We start from the raw sequence: 23,925 nt of genomic DNA on the forward strand, positions 1-23,925 counted from the left end.
TAGTCTGTTTCTTTCTTATTCCAAGGTCACCGTAGCCACAAGATCCAGTCTGTTTCCAGATCAAATGGTCACTGCAGTCACCCGGATCCAGTACGTATCCAGCCCAGACGGTGGATCAAAACCTAGAGATGACCTCGACAGCCCTGAATGTCATTGGAGACCAGGACAACCTGATGCACCCCAGAGACAGATCCCCAGTGAAGACCTTGTCTCCTAGACAGCCATCGGGACAAGACCACAGGAAACAGATGAGTCCTCTGCACAATGTGACTTTGCTGCAGCATGGAATTGAACTACTGGTTTTCACCTGGCCAGAGGAGAACTGGCCCACCGACTGAGCCTGCTTTCTCCCAAGGTTTTTTCTCCATTCTGTCACTGATGGAGTTTTGGTTCCTTGCTGCTGCCGCCTCTGGCTTTCTTAGTTGGGGACACTTAATTTCCAGCGATATCGTCGACTTGATTGCACAGATACTATTTAAACTGAACTGAGCTGGATGATGGCATCACTGAATTCAATGATGAACTGCCTTTAACTGAAAATTGAGTGTTTACTATTGTCATTTTGCATTATTGACACACTATTTTCATATTCAATACTGTAAAGTACTTTGACACAATCTGCATTGTTAAAAGCACTATATAAATAAAGGTGACTTGACTTGACTTAAAGTTGAAGTCAGTTTACTAAATAATGTTCACTTTATTGCTTCACTTCCACTTTAAATAAAGCATAACCTCTGTAAAATCATCTTTTTTATGTGTTGGCTTATAAACCAAAAACAGCTTAGTCAACATTAATTTAATATGATAATGATGTTCATGGAGTAGATCCTCCCCAAGAGTGATGTTGTGATCCTTATTATTTTAATAATATACATCTTAAGTAAAGACTAATTATGATTATATTCCTCTGATTATGATTATATCTGAATCAAAACAATAGGCTCACTGCAGTGGTTGGAGAATTCTGTTTCCAGAATCAGTTTGTCCTTAAATGTGAGCACAATTATAAAACACATTAAGGTTTAGCCATGCTGTCTAAATCAGTGTGAAGTCACGCTCCTGTAATATGTGTGGCAGGCTTACTTTTCATACTGATCTACACTCATGCAATATTTCTGCGAATATTGCCAGAGAAAAACGCAAAGCAGGTCTTTGTGACAATGAAATTTTTGCTATTACTCATCGGACAATGACTCTCGTTGTAACTCAAGTCAATGTGTCACTGATTGTATCTGTATTGTGAGGAAGGGTGAATTGTGTCACACTCTAAGTCTGCTGGCATGGGATCCGTCACACAGAGTGTCTATGGGTCAATTCCTGTCATTGAGGGCACACCACACGAAGCAGAATGAGGTCAGCAAATCACAGAAAGTGTGACCCTTTGCCTCCTTCAAGATCACAGTGTCATTTACCCCACTCTGAAAGAATGGCATTGCCTTTATCCTGTGGGATAATGCAGGAAAATGGCTCAAAGCCCTGGTGAATAAATAATATGTGGTAAATGGAACCTCTACCACTATATGTAACTATATGTGAATCCTTTATGTGTGTGTGTGTGTATGCAGAACCTCTGCAAGCACGGCTTTTAATGGTAGGCCTATGTTTTTGTTTGTTATTGTCTCATACTTTTAGATATGCTGTTATTTGTAAATGCTTATGTTGGCTTTTAATATACAGGTTTATCCTGATTAAAGCTTTAATACAGTATGGCAACTGCACACTTAACGTTTAACGCTTCTCATAGCTATGTAAAAATAAGTGTATAATTGTAACAGTTCATTGCAGAAGCTGACCTGAATTAGAGAGACAGAAAGAGAGAGAGAGAGAGATGCAGAGCGTGTGCAGAGCAGGGGGACACGAAGAACAGTATTAAGAACCGCTGCTTTAAAACATTGATTTTGAAACTTGTGAATCCATTAGAATCATTAGAAGCCAGAATCGCGGCTTATATTCATATATGAATAGATTTTTATGTGCACCTCTAGTTTTCTCTTCCTCTTCTCTAAAGCACCGCAGGCCTCGCCCCCCTTTGCTGCCCCCCCTTTCCAATGGGCGGGGTTTATCTGGGTTTGTGATGTCATGAACCTGGGAAGTAACTCGCCAGAATTTTAAAAGACATAGATATCGCCTTTTGAATTTAACTTTTAACTTTGTAACTTTGCAAATATTGTTTATGCTCAAACAGCAACATTACAACACTAATGTTAAAAAAGTCAAATCGCAATGAACCACCCCTTTAAACAAACATTGCTCTCAAGTAAATAATAGAGCCAATCAAACAGAATTTTTGTGCATGGTGCTAATATCGTGTCCATTGTCTGTTGCCAGGAATTTAGTTTTTTAGTTTTTTTCGGGACCAATTATGCAATTCCCACATGGGTGAGTGGGGGATGGGCTCATGGTTTTTTATTAATTAATTTATTTTTTGTGTCATTTTCCATTCAAGCGCAGTAAGATGCAAAAGATAAAGAGAGCACAGTCTGAGACGCAACTATCTACAAAACTGACGTAACTCAATACTTTTAGCAACTGTAGCTCAAATCACTCCACTGGCTTCCTGTATCACTCAGGATTGAGGACAAGGTTTCTGTTGTCACCTATCAGTGCATTCATGGTGATTATTTATTAATTTATTATTATTATTAATTAATTAATTATCAACTGTTAATTTTTTTGATGAAGATGAACATTGTCTTGTGTCTCTGTTCTTTGTTTGTTTATTCTCAAATAAGGTTTGTAATGTTGTAAATCACCTCTGAACTTTTTAAAATCCCAAATGGGAAAAATACTTAAGGAACAAAGGCTGTTGTTGCACTCTATCCAGTAGTGTTTCCCAAACCTGTCCCTGGAGGCACCCCAATACTATACATTCAAACTCTTTCTAATCCAACACACCTGAATAAACTCATCAGCTCATTAGTAGAAATGCCAAGACCTGAAATGGATGGGTCCGATAAGGGAGAAATCCAAAATGTATACTGTTGGGGTGTCTCCAGGGATGGGAAACACTGCTATACAGAATGTTTTTGAACATGATTCTATCCTATTATAAACGTTCTTATACACGTTATCTCCTATACATGAACATACTCATAAACATACTCTTCCCAAGTAAAATGTTTTTGAGCATGTTCTCTCTTATGCAAAATTTTCCTGAGCATGTTATCTCTTATGCAGGATGCTCTTAAGCATGTTCTTGCCTATACAGAAGGCTCTTGAACATTTTCTCTCCTATGCAAAATGTTCTTGAGCATGTTCATATGTAACATATATGTCTTCATCTTACATGAATGTATTTGTATTGATTTGTATTAATGTAGGCTATTTTAAAGGTCAAAGCCAAGGTCAATTTATATATATATATATATATATATATATATATAAAGAAATAAAGAAAGAAAATAAAGTAAAAATTGGTCTAATAATTAACAACACCTTTAATAGTCATATCAACAACAACCCGAGAGATTACTAATCTCATTAAATAGACACAACAAACAAGCCTATTCAGACAAAATTGTGCCATTTCAATCGCTTTGATCTACAAACAGTTAAAAAGGAGGAGCGATCATGTCAGTTTGTTTGGAGAACCGTTATTCTCAATTTGATACACAGAATCGTGCTGCCAATGCGGGTGTTTCATGATGCGCGCGGGTCAATTACAGGTGCCCATTAACCTCCGCGCTTTACTACCTCAACTTTATTTGGATTGACTCACGTCCTGTCCATTGAAATGGTGTCACGCTTCTGAATATAAACTCACGCGTGACTGGAAGGCGCTTATCATGTAAGTACGCTCTTAAAGCAACGTATTTGTTTCTATTTATAAATAACCAACATAAGCTATATTATAGGTGGTTAAAGGTATTATGAAAAAGCGAATATATAATATAGGCTACACCTAATGGCAGCTCTAAGGTGATACAGACCTTTGTAAGTTAACATTTTCATGTTCTGAACATGAAGTTTTTTTTTCTTTTTTACTGTTTGTAATATATGTGTCTATCATTACCAATTACCAAATTTTTCCACAAAAATCACACACCTGAGAGACTGCACATCGTTACAGCTAGCCTATATTGAAAAAAGAGCATCTGGATTGTTTATTTATGGATTTGTTCATTTATTGTGATGATTGGAGATATAAGCTTACAAAATATTAAAAACGCAGTTTCAGTGCTTTAGTTAAAATACATTTCCATCCCTGTAAATATTTATTTATTTTATTTTAAATGTTTTTTGGTTATATCATAAACATTATAGCCTATAATTAAATATTGAAGGTTCTAGCTATTTATTTATTTATTTAAAAAGAAGCATACAGTATTATGCAATGCATTATGCCTTTATATCAATAACATTTTAATAATTGGGGACATTACAGAGGTTAGGCAAAGTCACATTGTTTCTTTAGTTAAGAGGTGATGACAACCTCCTCCTCATTCATGTAAGAAAAGCTAGTGTTTAATAGAGTTCTCTGACCATTCCTCTAAACCAGTGGTTTCTATATTGGGGGGTGCGGAGCTATGACAAGGGGGTGAAGCAAGGCTGAGGGATAGTGTATAGTAGGGCTGCATGATTAATCAAAATTTAATCGCATATAAGGCGATAAATCTTGATTAGGCAGAAGCTGCAATTGTCATGTGTATCTTTCAGTGAAGCAGGTTCTGTGATCAGCAGTAAATCAGTAAATCTGAAACTCCAAATACGCGGTTGCTGAATAAACAGAAGATTTAACTGCTTTCATTAATTCAATGTGACTAATAAACACATGAATACCACAATATATGGTTTATCTGAGTTCGTTTTATAATATTTTTTTATTATAATAAAGTATATAATAATGCAATGCTAATAGACATAGCCTTTATTACTTAGAATACTATGAAATATGTTGCATGCCTTATGCTGTGTAAGAAGCCATATCATCTCACAGGAGGATTTATTTCAAACACTCGACTGACTTTATGAAGTGAGTTTGGAGTAAAAACGTTATTAAATGTGGTATTTTCACATGCTTTCAGATGGAGCAGCATTTAAGCACTGACGAGCTACGCAAACAGGTTTCATAATTGCAGAACAATTTCTTCGATTTCATAATCGCGCGATTAAATCATCTGCGATTATGAACGCGATTTTGCGAAGCTTGGCTCTGTGTAGTAAATGCTGCTCCATCTGAAAGCAGGTGCTGTAGATTTACTACTAATCACAGAACCGGCTTTACTACCAAGATGTGCATGACAATCACATTCGATTAATCGTGCAGACCTAGTGTATAGTGAGCAGATTATTTGCAAAAGAAACCTCTGCAGGGTGATAAAGACCACTGCATAATTTTCCTGCTTATCATGCGGCCACCCGCATGATATGTAAATAATTGAACTCAAAATATTAATTGGACATATTATACAGTAGGTAGACATCCAAAACGTCACTTCTACCGCCGCTCGTACCGCCGCCGCGGCGTCTGCAAAGTGCATTTGCAGCTTTTGACCGCTGAGTGGCGCTTTAATCACAAGTTTTCAAACAAGCGCATCAAAGCACATTTTCGCAAATAGACGTCAGTTTTGCCTCTCTGATGTGTTACATTTGACGGCTGCAGTCAGGGAAAATGAAAGAAAAAACACTATAGTTAAAATATTTAATATTCACAGATGAAAGTTTGGTAATTATGAAGTTATGTGCATTTCTTAGAACGAATTCAAGCAGGATAAATGTCAAGCCTGTGCCTGAGCCTTTGCTTATATTTTCTCGAAGCTACACAGTATTACACCATATTTTAGATTTGACACATTTAATAGGTGTGCAGTATTATTTATATAATATGAATTATGTGTTATATTATTTAAAAGAAACTGTGGTTTACTTTGCATCAGAGCATTAAAAGTGGTAGCCTATTTTAGTGAGCTAGGCTACATGGATTTATATGCAAAATGTCAATATTCTCATATATTAGGCCTATATTTTAATTTATATTTTAAAATTCCTTTAATAAAACAACATGCATTTTTGTTATTCGTTAACTGTGCTTTATTTTGACAGACAACTTCTTGGGAAAATATATTTGTCTGTAAGAAATTGTTGCTTGTTTTATAAATTATTTTCTTTTAGTAAAACGTGAGGCACTGTATAATTTCGTTCCCATTATTTAGGCCTGATTAAAACAAGAAACGAATAAATTAAACCTGCACGATTTAGCTAAATCATTGAAATTCTAAAGAATGGACGGATTAATAAAACGTCCTCACGATTAAACTCAAGTTCTCTCATTATAATCACCAAACTGCAAATGATGTAAAAAAAAAAAGAGCTTCATTAATAGACAACTTCGGTGATTTTAAAGGGAGCCGCCTTTACTTGCTTACATAGAATTTAAGTTAAAAAAAAAAAAATGCAGCCGCATTTAAATGCAGGTGTGTAAAATGTCTGCGTGCAAGATTTGCGTGGCGCGAGTGATGCTGAGTGCATGCGCAGCATTTATTCTTATTTGTTTTATCTTCACTACAAATCTTGTTTTGTTTTATTTTGGATAATTGCATGTAAAAAATAATTTACGTTGTAATGCATATGCAAAATGTGAATAACTATTCATATTTAAGTGTTTACAGATGAAAGTTTAGTCCTTATGAAGATATGTGCGTTTCTTAGAACGAATTCAAGCAGGATAAATGTCAAGCCTATGAGCCTGTGCTTATATTTTCTCTACACCATATTTTAGATTTGACACATTTAACTAGTGTGCAGTATTATTTATATAATATGAATTATGTGTTATATTATTAAAAAGAAAATTAAAAGTGATAAAAGTGATAGCCTATTGTGAGCTAGGCTTGCGTGTTTTATGAATTATTTTCTTTATTTTAGTAAAACGTAAGGCACTGTATAATTTCGCTCCCATTATTTAGGCCTAATTAAAACAAGAAACGAATAAATTAAACTGCACGATTTAACTAAATCATTGCAACTGTAAAGAATGGATGGATTAATAAAACGTCCTCACTTATCAACAAAGTGCACACGAGTGTAAAAAAAAAAAAAAAAAAAAAAGAGCTTCATTAATTGACAAACTTCAGTGATTTTAAATCGAGTCTTCTTTGCTTGCTTTCATATAATTTAAATAAAGTAAAAATAAATAAATAAAATAAATAAATAAATTGCAGCCGCATTTAAATGCAGGTTTGTATAATATTCCGTAAAATATCAGTGCAAGATTTGCTCTGCATGATGCTGAGTGCACGCAGCATTTATTCTTATTTGTCTACATATTGTATCTTCATTACAAAAATGTTTTGGTTTTATTTTGGATAATTGCATGTAAAAAATATTTACTTTGTAATCCATATGCAAAATGTGAATTATTATTTATATTCAAGTGTTTGTGCGAAAATTATTAATGCGCATGCAGGACAGGGAGGCGCCCTCTAGATCACTTGAATTTTTTCCCTGATAATGAATTAACTTAAAATTGTGGTGTCTCACATACATGAGAAATATATCTACAGAAAGCTTGAAATGTCTTTTAAACGAATCAATTCCAACGCTATCTCACGACCAATTCGTACGTATTTTACGAGGTGGCTAATTCGTACGAATTTGTACGACCTCACTCGTACGATTTCATACGATTTGCCTAGACCCCAGTGACGGGTAGGTTTAGGGGCGGGGTTTGGTGTAGGTAATTCGTACAAATTCATACGAATGTGCAACTCGTAAAATACGTACGATTTGGCAAAAATCGTATGAATTTGTACGAGTGTGGTCGTACGTATTCGTACGAATTAGCCACCTCGTAAAATATGTACGAATTGCCGTGAGATCGGGCTGATCAATTCAGAACGAAAGCATTGTGTAATCTGTGAAGGTTGTATGTCTCTTTAAAGGCGCGTTCATGTGGAGAGAGGCAGCACTGTGAATTTCATCTTGCAGCCGACAAGAAAACATTTGTTTATTAATAAATAATTAAAATGTCTCCTTTTTTTACAATTATTGGGCTACTTCTGCCTGTGCTTTGGGGCAAACTTTATGCATGTGCTTGAGCGCGAAATATATTAAGGTTCATTATGGATTATATATGTAAATGTAATATAATCCTGCGATTAGTTGAATAATGACAAATGAACGACTAGTAACTAGAAAAATCTTACATGGGAGGCAGACCTATTAAATAGCCTCTAGACATCTCTGTTAAAGTTTTTTAAAGCATTTTATACGCGTTTGCATAAATTCTTCTTTCAGAACGGTCTGTAATGGAGAGATGCCTTAACACTGATTTTTCCTCTGAAACACAAAAACGAAAATTGAAATAAAATTGATATTTTTTTTGAGAATGGCCAACCCTTCTCTGCAGATATTGTTGCTTCTGGTTTGTGCATTGTAAATAGGCTAAAAAAAATAAAAACAAACAAAAAAAAAATTTAATTAATTAATAATAATGTCTCCAAAAAGTTTTTTTTGTCATGTCTGTAACGCATGTGTATTCCCAAATCTAAAAAAGCCTATAAAACATCATAGACGGATCATACTGATGTCTGGACTGGTCTGGATGTCGTTTTGCGAATTAATTTATTTATTTTATTGAGTTAAGGCAAACTTCCTCTGAAGTTATAATAACTAATAAACTATATTGCTATACATTAGTCAACATTTGAAGTGGATCAAAACCTTTCTTCAAAGTTGCCCTAAAACCAAAATGACGAGTCCTATCTAAACCTGTTCTGCAAGTTTGATACCCTCATAAGACTGTCCATATAAAGTACAAGAGTTTCATACCTTTATCTCGACCCCCACAAGCTATACATAACTACCCCAACCCCCTCCAGCTGAACTGAATTCGGTCTGTTTTTTGGCTGTGAGGAACGCTGTGTTCTCATGTTACTGTGTTTGAACATGCCTGCACTCACAGCAGCCTTACTCTTTTTATTCATTATTTTCCCGCAGCCCATATTATTGTTTTCACCAAGACCATAATAATAACAAATTATTAATTGATAATTAATCATTATTTTACGAAAATCATTGTTATTTGTGAACGTAGCGTTTGCGGAAGGCTTTAAGACCAAGCGGAGTCCTCCATCAGCATCTCCCGCTTCACAGCGCGCGGGACTCGCGCTAACTGCACCCAGCTTCAAAGTCCGCAAATTTTGATTTAACTAAATCAGTTTGAGCGAATACAACTTACTGATCATGAGCCCAACATTTAGCAAGACAGAAAAAACACTCAGTCTACCTGAAGGAAGATGTATTTCATTGTAAGTTAATGCTGTTAATTAAATAGAGAGTTAAAGAGAGAGAAAGAGAGAGAGAGAGAGAGAGAGAGAGAGAGAGAGAGAGAGAGAGAGAGAGAGAGAGAGAGAAGAAAAAAAAAAAAAAACCGTGTTGGCTATTCCTAAACTTGGAGCTCATTATTGAAGTACAAATCCAAAAACCAGAAGCAAACTCTGAGTGTTCTTTCATTGAAAAGTATGCATTTTGTTTATTCACAGGCTATATGGTTGAAAATAATATTTTAGTTCAAAACTTTAAGTGCCATTGTTTAAAAAAAATGCTTTATTGGCTAACACAGCGGTTCTCAACCCGCGGCCCCGTCACGAATTCAAATGCGGCCCCACCATGCTGAACACAATTAAAAAAAATAACTTTCAGTTTTACAATTCATTTTAGTTTTTACATTCATTTAAAAATGTACTAAAAATATAAGCTATAGCCTAATGTTTATATGTAAAATTATTTTGTTTTTCATATATTATTTTCAGACATGAGCAGACCTACATTCCCAACGCTATCTCACGACCAATTCGTACGTATTTTACGAGGTGGCTAATTCGTACGAAATTTGTACGACCTCACTCGTACGATTTCGTACGATTTGGCTAGACCCCACTGACGGGTAGGTTTAGGGGCGGGGTTTTGTGTGTAGGTTCATTCGTACAAATTCATACGAATGTGCAACTCGTAAAATACGTACGATTTGGCAAAAATCGTATGAATTTGTACGAGTGTGGTCGTACGAATTCGTACGAATTAGCCACCTCGTAAAATATGTACGAATTGCCGTGAGATCGGGCTGACATTCCGCATTTTATGAACACATACAAGCGCGTACTTTGGCAGAATTCAATTCAAATAGTCATCAACAGCCATTAGTTCGGTAAAATTGAGCATCAGAATTGACAAATTTGTTTTTAAGGGAGTAAAAAGAAGTGTGGAAATGCCAGCAAATGAACACATACAAACAAGAATAGTCACAGTATCAGCAGTGAAGGAGAGTTCTGGATTTTCGGTTTTGCGCCGTGACTCACTTGAAGAAGTTCAGGCAAATAGAATCACCCATACTACGCAGCAATCATCCTTAATTGCAGAAATGTGGAAAAACATCTCTGGAGAGAACCTCATATTATTAAATTCGAAAGTGCTTTCCATATTTGGATCAACATAGGCTACATTTGTGAACGCACAATTTTCTGCAATGTCGCGCGTTAAGTCATGCTCCCGTGCGCGTCTTACAGACTGCAACTTACAATCGCAACTTCATTGTGCTGTTACTCCTTTCGAGCCGAATTTCACAAAATTGGTCAGCTCCCGACAGCATCAGGTGTTTTATTTATGGGGAGTAGAAATTTATTAATTTATTTCAATGAATGTAATCGATGAAATATCATAATATTTAGGCTATAATATTATAAATCAGGTTGGTTTGTATTGATAACGTAATATTTAAATGATATGCGTGCGGCCGCCGCGAGACTTGCACTCGCACCATAGTGCGGCCCGTTGGAAAAAAAAGGTTGAGAACCACTGGGCTAACGTTTCATAGCCCTTCAGTTGTTATGCTTTAAAATCCCATAACATTTGTAATTTCACAGTATTTTTCACCTCCTAAATCACTAACCTTTAAAGTCACAATTCTATAATGGTCAAATTTACTCAGGCCGATGGCACTTTTAATTACATTATGTTTTATTTTTTTTATTTTTTTTATTTTTTTTATTTTTTTTAGAATAATTGTATCTTACATAAATAGGTGAAGCAAAACAAATATGAATAATATTTGGATCGTCCCTTATTTTTTCCCTTATTTTCTTAAAGAATAAACACTTATTTTCTACAAGAATAAACATGATAACATATTATTAATTCATAGAAATAATTTAAGCAATTAAAACTTGATAACATATTATTAATTCATAGAAATAATTTAAGCATTTAAAACCTTTTTTTAAAAAACTTGAACTTCAATACTATTAAACTGACTTTAAAATCTCAAGGAGTTTATAAGTTAAAAAGGGTAGTAAAATGTCACAGTGCATGTTAAATAGCCTAAATTAACTTGTGTTAACAATATAATTAGAACTAACAAAATTCGATTTTTTTTTTTAAATGAACAATTCCTGTATAAAATGGGACAGCAACCTTTATTTCAAACATTTTTAAATCGTCCACAGCTGAGCAACGCGCGAGGCAGGTTGAGCGTGAATGTGCTGCACAAAGTCATTTTCAGATGCAATGAAAATAAAAATAAAAAATAAAAAAAACCCTGGATAGCCTAGATTAGGCCCAGACTCTGTTCCTAAGTATATAATAATTATAATTACCCCACAGTAACAAATTTTAACCGATTAATCACCTATTTTCGTTTGCTGCATGTTATTTTATTTATTTATTTATTTATTTTTTTAAAACAGGCTAAAAAAATAAATTAAGTTTGTGAGAGGAAAAAAATATATAAGTATATATATAAGAATATATAAGTCATGTATAAGGTTGCATTTTATTACATTCAGAAATAATAACGGCTGGCCTAATAATGTTATTATGTGCCAACAGGATATTTTTAGTTCTCTTCACTTAACAACAAATCCTTTAAATTTTACAAATTTATCAGAACAGAACAATAATTACAAATATATAATTCTAATGGATAAATAAAATTGCAGTATATAATAATATAGGCTTAGCTATAAACAAACAAAAAAATAAATAAATGAATAATAATTTAAAGTGAACCATAAGGTAAGGTTGGGCTCTCATTCGGGAGAAATCCAAACGTTTCCATATTCGTGATGTTGCCTATTTCAAGCTTAACTATTATTCATTAGGAAAAATAGGCTTTGTAGTTCACGCGTGTTTCAGTATCGACGGGGAAAAAATTAAAAATCATAATTAACAAAAATATGCCAAAGTGGACCGCTGCTGGCGCCGAATGGCACGGTGAACGGCTACTGTTTCCAATAAATGTGCGCGAGGCGCCAGCGCCATCAAACAGCTGAAACAGAAAATACAAAATTTTTGGTCACACAGTAAAGGCATAATTCAAAAATGCAAAGTGTTAGCAGTTTGAAAAATCAAGAATAATAACAGAATGAATCATAATTATTGCTAAATGCTGGACCGTTCTCATTTCTATCTGCAAATGGAGACCTGAAGGATTTTTTTTTTTTTAAACCAAGAATGAACCGAAATGAAAACATTTAGCTTTTTTATCCGTATATATAGGCCTTATATTTAATGACTGTTTAATAACAATAGCAAGCATATCCTTTGTGTAAAGGTCTTCTTTTAATTTTTGATGAGTAGACTGTAGCCTAAGACTATCCTACATTTTGAAATTAACTCACTGTACATTTTTTAATGGTTTTTTAAAGATGGTACAATGTTTATATCATAATGTTATTGTTGTTTTACCTCCTCCTTTTATCTCATTTTACAATTACATTCAGTTCGCAATCCGTCCCTTTGCGCCACCTGGTGGTAGTTTCGCGAAGGATTTTAACACTTGACTGACTTGAAGTTAACGCCGCGGCCCTGCGGCGGCGGTACGCGCGGCGGTATTACTCATTTTGGTTGTCTACCATCTGTAATTACCTCAATATGACTTGCAGTATCCACTGGAGCGCTCCGTTATCATTTGTAGCAGTTGTGGTTGTATCGATAACAGACCACTAGATGGCGCGATTGAAGAATTAGAGTTGTATTGCAGGGAGCCATGTAGAAATATAGATGAAAGATGCATGGTTCTGTTCTAAGCATGTAAGTTACAAGTTTGTGAAAGGACTTCCAGTGTCAGGTAAACGTAAAGCTGATTATGAATATACTTAAGATTCACAAATACCAAAACAACATGTCTACAACAGACGCGATTCGTGTGACATGACAAAAGCAAATAGAACCCAGTGATGTTCTATCAGTGGATGCGGCGTGACACTACATGACAAATCCATGACATTAAACTGATGCCCAGTTCTATTTCTGATGAACTCCAGCACTCTGACACAAAGGACAATTTCAAATATTCATAAGAGAATCGTGAAAAAAAAGTTTTCTCAAAATATGAAGCAGCACATCCGTTTTCAGCATTAAAATAATCAGAAATGGTTAATGACCAGCAAATAAGCATATTAGAATTATTCCTGAAGGATCATGTGACACTGAAGACTGGAGTAATGCAGCTTTGATCACAGGAATACAGTAGCCTACAGTATTGTAAAATTGTTTTGTTATTGTGGTAAATGTTTTGGCAGTGACATAAATGTTGTGTTTTTGTTGTTTTGTTGATTAATATTTTTTGTTGTTTATTAGAGTTGTTTGATGCATTTTAAATAATTGCTATAAGCTTCATTGGCCAAAAAAGAAATAATAAATAAATAAAAATAAAATAACTTTACACAAAAAACAAATTTCACTGTTTTTTGATCCTGACACAAAATGACCAGCTAACATTAATTGACTGATCATATCACCAGCACACGTGAAAGTGTGAATAAGTAGTCAGGTAAGTCACTATCATACTAATTAGATTGTAAGGGCAGACTGATTGCTATAAAATACGGAAGTTCTAAGCGGCCATGCATTATAATTTTTTTTCTTTTTGTTTTCTCGTTATAACGACTTAATTTTCTCGTTATCTCGACATAACGAAGTTCGTTTCTCGTTATAACGACTTAATTTTCTCGTTATCTCGACATAACGAAGTTCGTTTTTCTCGTTATAACGACTTAATTTTCTCTAAGAATTTACAAAACTGCGCCAGCAGGTGGCACTATAGACCTGAATATAACTGATGGGGTGTTGTGTACTATCCACTTTACTGTACGCGGAGCTTCCTCGTGATCGCTATAATTTGTGCAGTCTTGTTTATTACTGACATTTAATTAATTCATAAATGTTAAATGCTTGAATCAATATGAATATTTTGTGTATTAAGTTCCTGCTAGATGCCTGAGTTTCACCAACGCATTCTGTTTCATCAATAACTGCTTATCAAAACCAAGGTTGACATCACTTTATTCTGTTTGCACCAATATATATTATATTTGTGCTTTCTTTTAGGCTCATGATTAATTTAAATGTAATTTTAATTTAATGATTAGGTAGTTAATAAGCGGAGATGTTCTGTTTATCTACAGTAGGACGGGATTTAACGATGTAGGCTGATGTGCTTCTTTTCCTTATTACTAATCTTTATTGTTAACACTATTGGATGAGAAATGTGATGTATATGTAAAATCCATAGGCTAATTTAATTCAGTTTTGTTCTGTAATGTTGTAATGGTTTTTTTTTACACACACACATACATTACACGTACACATGAACGCTCTTTGTCAAACAGAAGCTTATAACACACATGATATCTGCCACATAATGACTACTACAAATTACAAATTATATATAATTTTATTTCATATAAAGGGAAAATTAAAAGTGAGTTTAATCCAAGCAGCTCTAATGGCGCGGTGTTGCCATTTAAACATGTTAATTACAAAAAAAAAAACGTTCGTTGTACTGTCTCTGGAAAAAATCAACAGTGATTGATCAGCCTTTATTTATACAGTATTGTAGACGTTATTATTACCTAGGCGAAGCAAAATTTGCTGAAATATAGGCAACAGTAAGAGCGCCTGCATGGCTGTCCATCAGATGCCTGTCAAAGTTGAGTTTGTTACTATAGCAACAGTAAAACTTTCATGTCGTTATAACGAGAAAACAAACTTTCGTTATGTCGAGATAACGAGAAAATTAAGTCGTTATAACGAGAAAACGAACTTCGTTATGTCGAGATAACGAGAAAATTTAAGTCGTTTATAACGAGAAAACGAACTTCGTTATGTCGAGATAACGAGAAAATTAAGTCGTTATCAACGGGGGGAAAAACGAACTTCGTTATGTCGAGATAACGAGAAAATTAAGTCGTTATAACGAGAAAACAAAAAGGAAAAAAATTATAATGGATGGCCGCTTAGAACTTCCGTAATAAAAGGAGGGAAGAAGCGCTTACAATCATTGTGTTCTTGTTGGTTACCTTCAAAGACACACATGCAGCCATCATCGCTTTGCATCAAAACGGCTTCACATGCAAAGAAACCGCTACAAAGAATATTGCACCTGTAAGCAGGGGCGATTCCAGGTTTTTCATTTTAGGGGGGCTCAGCCCCCAATGAGGGTATATATATATTCAAATGAAAATGGCAACAACGTTTTATAAAGCATGTGTTTATATGTGCTTTATTTTCTCTGGGGGAAACAACTGTGGTGTGATGAGGGGTGAACGCAGTGAAATACATGTGGAACTGATTGCTCCCCCATGATATTTTGTAGACTGTATTTATGACAAAGAACTGCACATATGATATTATAACAATCTATCGATAAACACACACCTTGTCCTCTGTTTCTCGCTCTGTGCCGCTGAGCTGAGGTCTGGATTGAAGAACGCGCTAAAAAACGGGGAGGAGCCGATCGAAGTCTGCCGCCGTTTTCATATGAAATTTAAAGCGGACCGGGGCGATCACAAATTCATGTACAGTTTATGTAATCTCAAAATTTTAGGGGGGCTGAGTGGTCATTTTAGGGGGGCTATAGCTCCCCTAAAAATGGCCTAGCGATGCCCATGCCTGTAAGAATCATTTACCGGATCATCAAGAACTTCAAGGAGATATGTTCGACTGCAGTAAAGAAGTCTTCAGGACGTCCCAGAGTGTCCAACAAGTGCCAGGACCATCTCCTTCTGAGGAGTCAGCTACAGAATCGTGTCTCCACCAGTGCAGAGCTTGCTCAGGAATGGCAGCAGGTTGGTATGAGAGCAAGAAGAAAAGGTGAACGCTACCATGAGTCCTGTGTTGTGCCAACGGTGAAGCATCATTGAGACCATCCATGTGTGGGGTTGCTTTTCAACCAAGGGACTGGGCCCTCTCATAATTCTGCCCAAAAACACTGCCATGAATAAAGAATGGTATCAAAACGTCCTGCAAGAGCGACTTCTTCCAACGATCTATGAGCAATTTGGTGATGATCCGTGCATTTTCCAGCATGATGGAGCACCATGTCACAAAGAAAGAGTGATAATGAAGTGGCTCGAAGATCATTACATTGAAATTTTGGATCCGTGGCCAGGCAACTCCCTGGATCTCAATCCCATAGAGAACATGTGGTCAGTCCCCCAAATGCAAATGGACAGGCAGAAGCCCACAAATTGTGATCAACTCCGAGAACTAGTAAGGCAAGAATGGATCGCCATCAGTCAGGATTTGGCCCAGAAGCTAATATCTAGCATGCCAGAGGTTATGAAGAACAAGGGGCAACACTGTAGACATTGACTCATTATATTTTTTTGCCAATAAAATTCTTTAAAACTTATGATTTGCTTATCATTGTTTTTCAGTATACCATAGAAACGTGGAAAAATAATCTACAGATACTGAAGCAGCAAACTTAAAATTTGTGTCACTGCCAAAATTTTTGGTCATGACTGGATATGTTAAAATGACTTGAAAAGGACTTGAAAATTTTTCTCTACAAAAGGGGAGAGAAAGAATCAACCATTATTTATCGACCAGCACTTGTATCCTGTGTAAAGCAGCTCAGGTAGTTCCTTCAGTTAATCTATAGGTTATGTCCTCCAAAGGTGATATAACTGAATCCATTTTTAAGGCAGTGTGTAGAAGCAATCAGATATGGATGACTACATGCTGTGGGAACACCAAAAAGAAAATACCCTGAGAGATAATGAAGCAGGACGAAGATTTAATCCATTTCCTCAAGGTCACCAAGATCCAAAAAAAGCTTTATAGATCATTTGACAGGATCAGAGCTGGTTATATGAGTTGTCCTAATCTTAATGAAAAAATGGCGTATTTGTTTGTTGGCTGTCAAGAGCTATCATTAACAGACGAAGTGGTGCCATGTTGAAAGCCATAATTAAAGTTCAAGCAGTCTCAAACTACATTAGCAAATGAAAATTCATGCAGTTGACACAGTATCCTCACAATCTTTCTGGAAAACTATGTGTACTCCCACTCTGTCAATGTACGAAATTGATACTTACCCCCTAAAGTCGTTGTGCGAGTTGTGCTTGAACAGCTGAGGTTAATTATGAAATGGGTCATTGTGTGTGAAATATTAAAGGTCTGTGTTTTGAAAATATGACAAGTTCATAACTTATGACAGTTGCCCCCTTCTATGTTCTCTTTTGTTGAGCAGTATGAATGCTGATGTCCTCTGGAGATCTGAAGAGCCCTGATCTGCACAGCAGAGGATCACAACACAGGAGGAGACCCAGGCACTGTGAGACTTTAGCATTCCCTCATTGCACCTGCTGTCAGGAAAAGAGCATCGGCAAATATTCATTCCTTATTGTAAAAGAGGCTCTGGCAGACCTTCGGAAAGTACCTCTTCAGTTTCATTTTTGCAATATATGGGACATCTTGCATTTTCATGGAACACGCCTCAAGTGAAATCTGACCTCCATTTAATTTGAAACTTTCAGTTGGTTAACTTCAAGAAAATGAGCTCAGCAAATGCTTGGATAGACTCTTAATGGTTTTAAACTATGGGATTTGTAGAAATATGGTAGTTATGAGACTTGGTGAGTGAACTATGACATAATCAGCAGGTCCACTCAAGACTTTAAATCTTCCCACTTGATCCCGGAGGGACCAAACCTTATTAAAGTCATAATCATGGTGATGTCACAGGGCACCTATACGTTTTTGGCATGCTTTGCCGGTTTCTGGCTGATCTGGGCTCTCATTGTCATGCTTTGCTGCTTTTGCAGCTTTGCCCAGCGCAAGCTGAAGCGCCGGCGTGAAGAGAGGCTGAGGGAACAGTGCCTGCGAGCACTGGAGATGGAGCCTCTGGAGTGCACTGGAGGGGGTTATCCTCCCAGGGAGCCCCCTCAGTTCTGCCCACAAATTCAAATGATGTCTCCACAGCTGCCTGTAACACACACTTTCCCTCAAGCAAACTGGACTGTCCCTGAAGGTAGGATGTTTAAACAAGCTCAATCATCCAGTTGAATTTTTTTTTGTGCAATTAGAGATGTAGGGACTATTATAATTAAAATGTTTGTACACTTGTCCAACCACATTTTCAGAAGATGTGGCTCAAAAGTTTCATTGAACCATGCCCAAAAAGTTCCATGAAATCAATATTTGAGGTTAATGGCTTTTAGACCTATTAAGTCTATTAACAAAATAAACTTGTAGCAGAATATTGGTAAATAAAACTCAGAAAAGGACTAGACCTTTGGTATGACAACTTCCTGTTTAGTTGTAAATACCATTTTACTGGGACTTGTCCTTGGCCAATTTTCATATATTGCTCTTACACCCTTTCCTTCTAATGCATAACGTCTCTTAATTATGAAACTGTGAAAATAAATTTGTAATCACATTAATTTGCACAAATTTGACTCGGCACAGTCCTTCAGCCTGTTATTAGTGCTCTATATATAGGCGCATTTCCATTACAGATTTGCGGAAATCTTTGGCGATATTTTATAAATGTCGATAAAAAAGTATTGCGAAATGACGGCATTTCCATTAACCAATGTTATGCAACTAAAACGTAACCTTTTGCCTCTTGCGATAAGTCATGGCAACGGATTTTGGCTACATTTATTCAAAAGAGGCATATGCGTGTATCTTTATAGAAACAGCTAAGAGAGCTGCTTCAGAAATGTGTGTGGTGTGGCTGGAATAAACACAAGCATTGACTAGAGTGCTTCAGTGGCCATATCAGAGCCACACTGCACCGCAGACGTGTGCAGTATAAACTGTCTAAGCATTAATGGTAGGGGAAGCCCCTTATAATGGAGAGCAGCCATGTATGAAGTGTTTCTTGGAGGTTATAGTACATTGAAGAATGATCATATGACTTTTTGCATACGCCATGTGACCTGTAAATGCGGGAAAAAAAAATCCTGAAAAACCACCTCATGTGAGTGTAAAAACTTTGTTTGCAATATATGGGCGTTTTTGCGAAACTGACGCGTTTCCGTTAGTTGTATTTTCAATTCGCAATTTCAATTTGCGCAATTTGAAGGGTAATGGAAATGCGCTTTATATATGTCTCTTCCTTATCAGACATACAGTAACCTGATTATAATTCCTACAGACTTCCACTTTAATAATAATGCTATATAAGTTATGATCTTGAAATATTCACATAATGCCTTTACACCCTTCAAACCTAATGGCTTTTTAAACTCATCAAAATAAACTTGACAAACTTTCCAATTCAATTTAGAATTATCATCTTTCATATAGCAATCAGCATAATCCAATAACAAAGCACAGGATGCTACACCTTTATTACCTTTATTAATACTTTAAGCATGTTGTGTTTTAAGCAACAACGATCATCCATCTTGAGCTGTACCACTCAGAACACCTCACACACTGAGGGCAGTCCAAGCTGCATTCTTTCATGTATGACATGGTAACAGTGAGCCTTGTGTAGGTGTTGTGTAGGCAGACGAGTACAGCATTGAACTAGCAGTATTTAGTGCCAGGCTAATCATGTGCTTTGGCAGACAGGCAGACTGCCAGAGTTGGTGGATCCATTTAGCTGATGGTGTAAGCAGGTCTGAACATTTGTATGTCTTCTGGATAGTTGGTGGATCCATTTAGCTGATGGTGTAGTGATGTGTGAATGTTTGTTTTTTTTATTTGTATGGCTTCTACAAGCAGTTAAAGAATGTATGGATGGCCATATCAAGCAATCAATATATGATTAAGACTAAAAAGGCTAGAATGCACTACACAACTTTTAAAATCTGAACATATTCTGGAACAGTGGTTCTCAATTCCAGTCCTTGTGACCCCCTGCTCTGCACAATTTGTATGTCTCTCTTATCGCTTCAGACGTTTGTTCTATTCGAACGTAAGTGCCCTGCGAAGTGGACATCACAGGATATTCTGCCATGATTCCAGTTCGAAGCGAACGTATATGTTCCATTCAAAGTGCATTGAAGTGTTTGAGATGTGAATTTAAATTGTATTTATTTACCGAGGTATATGATGTCACACTTGTCCGTGTGTGAAGACGTTGCACAGTCTTTGAATGAATGTTCCAAAGTGAAGTAAAACTTCAACAGATTTCCCCTGCTCAGGGAGTAGGGAGCAATGAACACTGTGTAGAGACCATGTCAGTTGGAACACAGTTCATGCATGGAGCTCACTGCTAACGAGCTGATTATCTGAATCAGGCGTGTTAACAAAGAGAGACATACAAAATGTTCAGAGCAGGGGGTCGCGAGGACTGGAATTGAGAAGGCATCAAACCCTTGCTGACTTAGCTTAAAGGCTCTTCTTAATTATCATGTGCATCATAGGATTGCAGCAAATGGATTGCAGCAAGGATTGCAGCAAATGGCTACAAAAATAAATAAATACATAAATAAATAAATGCAACTGGGCATAATACACTAAAGAACTGAGGATCACACACTACCAGAATTTTTAAGTCGTTCTGAAAACAAGTCTCATAGAAATGTGCCTTGTTGCTAGGAGACACATGAAAAATGAAAACAATATGTGTTCTAGCGTCTGTGCCCATAATACACATAATTTTGTGTGAATTCTGTCAACTCTGATTGACCAAAATGTGCAGACTGACTTTGACTTTTGGCAGCTAGCATCGATGCATCCAAACACTAAAACTGGACAAAAATGTATTTTCTATTTTTTAGGCTCTTTTGACAACCCAGCACACCCTTTATCAACACACTAGAAACCACCTAAAATGACCTACCAACAGCATAGCAATGTGCTATCTTCCCAGAACACCCTGTCACCCTACTGGGGGACACTGCCTAGTCACAGCCAAACACATTCTTATCACTTCCCTCTACAGGAGAAACTCTATCCTAACTTTCATCTAGGAGTGAGAAGTGACCTTGGGGAAAATGATAAAACTTCAGTTCTTCTACCCTCCCCTGATAAAATATACAGGGTTCTCATTTATGTTCTTTAATGTCCTCTTGATAAAATGCAGATATTTTTTTATCTGATAAGTTGTGTGATTGCATATGTTTAATGATATCTGGTCTGACTTGGAAAAAGAAAGGGCTAATATCTTGGGGTCATGAGGCAAGAGTTTTCATAACGTTAATGACGTGAAGGACTTTGCCACTAAAACCTTGCATGATTGGTGCAGCTTTCAGTGTCTGTTGTACTTCCTGTTTTTTGCTGAATTGCTTGTTTTTTCTCAGCAGACACAGATGTTTTTGGAAAACCTCCTTGCTACGAAGAGGCCGTATTGATGGAGGATCCACCGCCCCCTTACAGTGAGGTTCTGGCGGACCCTAGAGGAGGAACTTACACCAAACCTGCATCCAGGTCCTCTAGGGAGCATCAGGAGTCTAAGACCAGCAAGATGGCACCTGTGACCGTGTTTCCCGAACATGACTACTCTTCCCTAATACGCCTACCTTCGGCCAGGCGCTGGGACTCACTGGGGCACCTACTGTCCACCATGGACCTTAACCACAATAACCTGTCGGTTGAGCCTCAGGCCTCTGCCATTGCCACCATGCCTCGTGAAGGCCGGACTCATACAGACATGGGCTTGCGGGGACTCTGCAGTCTGGATCAACACTATGGTTTGCCCACTGCCTTTCCCCTTTTGGGTCGAAGTACAGCAGTATGAGTCCACAAAAATATACCTACGGGCCACTTTCTGAGATGAACACTCACAATGCTGAGTCATATGTGGTATGGAGAATTTGCCAGAGGCATTTAGAATGCTGTCTTTTGGGGCAGAATTCAGGGTGATTCAGCTTTGTTCAGGGGTTATTTTGAAAATCCATCATACTCGCTTTTCTCTCTCTTGTCCTCCTCCTTGCTCTCCGTGGTATCTCTGCCTGATGCAGAGCAGCAGCTATTATGTGGATGCTGTTGCCATGGCTCCCAGGAACTGTCTGCAGCCCACCAACACCTCGCCCCTCACAACCTCTCTTCTTCCTTTTTCATCTGCGGCTCACTGATATAATACAAATGACATTTCAAACCCTGTCTTTGTGAAACAGGGTGCGACATGGTGAAATGACAGTGGTTGGTTCATACTGTAGCTACACAATGCTGCTCAGCTGTGCAAAAATGTTGTTTCATAAACTGGGAGACAATACCTATATCTTTCTGGATTTTCTGCCAGTTCTTTTTCGTGAAGGAATCTGAACTTTGGGGGTGGAAAGTATTCAAAGTAATCACAAATCCTCAAAAGGAAGTTCCCTGAAGAATTGTGATTTTTGAAATGTCTGTAGTGTCCATTGGAAGTTTGTCTCTCACACCTTAATGTATAAGACCATGTTGGTACATTGAGGAACTGTCTTTAATTTAATGTCAAAAGCACTATTCTCTTTTTAACAGATTCTGAATCTCTGTATTAAAAATGATTTTTTGAATATGAAATATATCATCCTGAAGTCCTCATCAGATTGATGATAGGACCTTGTTTGTAATGACCTGTGAAAAGGATTGGTCAACATTTTCATGCATCACCATGTTGCCCACGTTACTTCCTGCTGTTGCAGCCATGTGGGATTTTTGGCATTTATTTAACTTTATATGCTGGTGCTTCTTCATGTTAGACCATCTGAATTCCTTTTGCTAGGCTGTTTTCTGTCATCAGTGTAGTGACTGCTACATTGTGAAAATGCTTGATTTTATTTTTTTCATTTTATTGCCATCATTTCTATTACGTGTCTCCATGCCCTTAAATGATTCTACCTCAATCCATCTAATGGCTGTCTTTGTCAGCTTCCTGGCATATAACTCCGCTTTCAGGCATGTGCTGGATGCTTTCAAATGGTATTTGATTAAAATAAGCTCCATTTTGGAAATGTGAAAAAGCAGATAGTGGTGTATGTGGGGACACATTCAGCACAATGCTTTTACTACATCATAGTGATGTCTTTGGTTCATTAGTTTTAATTGCGCAGCCATTACTAGACCGCCTAAAAATTACAAAAACATAAAGGAATCATACTTCCCACAACCCACGTATATGTTTCCTGCTTCATTATAACCTGTGCTGACTAAATTACATAATGCAATTATATAAAGAATATACTGATTATTTTTCTACAAAGTTGAAATAGTGTGTCCATGTCGAATGTTGGAAATTGAAACAAGTGCTTTTTATTACATAAATGACAGAATAAAGGTTGGAAAAATTTACTTTGAAAAAGTTGATAAGGAAAGATTGCCTTGAGTACCATTTCAAGGCCAAACAACAACAACTAAAGAGTACCTAACCTTAAATGGCAAAATATTGATCAATCCATGTGAAATATTCAATTTTTTTGCACAGACCAAAATATAGAATTGTTGAGAAAATTAATTAAATTTACTGCACCTAACTGTCATTTCAAAAACACATCCCCAAAATACACTGTAAAATTAATCTGTAGAAAAGGATTGATTGTTTTGGGAGAGTACAGTTGTTTAAAATGATTGTATCTGATTTTACTCTCCGTTTTTATATTTTCAGTTATATCACAACAGAAGCTAAAGACAGAGATGTAAACGGTCTTCTCTCTGCCAGCAATGTGTTGCTAAGCGACCATAGAAGAGCTATGTGAATCTGTTTGCACAGATGAAGTGAGAAGTACCGTCACTGCTCTGGTACACAGCCTTCTCAGATCCAAT

The 23,925-nt window shown here is 36.6% G+C and overlaps 1 protein-coding gene across 2 annotated transcripts; it reads left to right on the plus strand.

The window, feature by feature from the left end:
• Nucleotides 1–3,530: 3,530 nt before the first annotated feature.
• Nucleotides 3,531–23,269, plus strand: LOC109105638 (proline-rich protein 7-like). Of its 2 annotated transcripts, none has more exons than XM_042711074.1 (3): nt 3,531–3,790; nt 17,477–18,256; nt 21,492–23,269. In XM_042711074.1, exons 2-3 carry the CDS (start codon nt 17,956–17,958, stop codon nt 21,923–21,925), a joined length of 735 nt encoding a protein of 244 aa, XP_042567008.1. In that variant the 5' UTR covers nt 3,531–3,790; nt 17,477–17,955; the 3' UTR covers nt 21,926–23,269. The 2 variants fall into 2 exon arrangements, with proteins under 2 accessions (XP_042567008.1, XP_042567007.1); XM_042711073.1 differs by having other exon boundaries at nt 3,543–3,790; nt 21,489–23,269.
• Nucleotides 23,270–23,925: the final 656 nt, after the last annotated feature.

The sequence above is a fragment of the Cyprinus carpio genome, chromosome A21 (genome assembly GCF_018340385.1).
Source record: "Cyprinus carpio isolate SPL01 chromosome A21, ASM1834038v1, whole genome shotgun sequence".
NCBI lineage: Eukaryota > Metazoa > Chordata > Actinopteri > Cypriniformes > Cyprinidae > Cyprinus > Cyprinus carpio.

Bases quoted from the DNA above. Each gene is read 5' to 3' on its own strand.
- LOC109105638 (XM_042711073.1), top strand. From the start codon at position 17,956: ATGGTGATGTCACAGGGCACCTATACGTTTTTGGCATGCTTTGCCGGT. The intron at 18,257-21,488 runs GTAGGATGTTTA...GTTTTTTCTCAG, and splicing joins AAACTGGACTGTCCCTGAAG to CAGACACAGATGTTTTTGGA.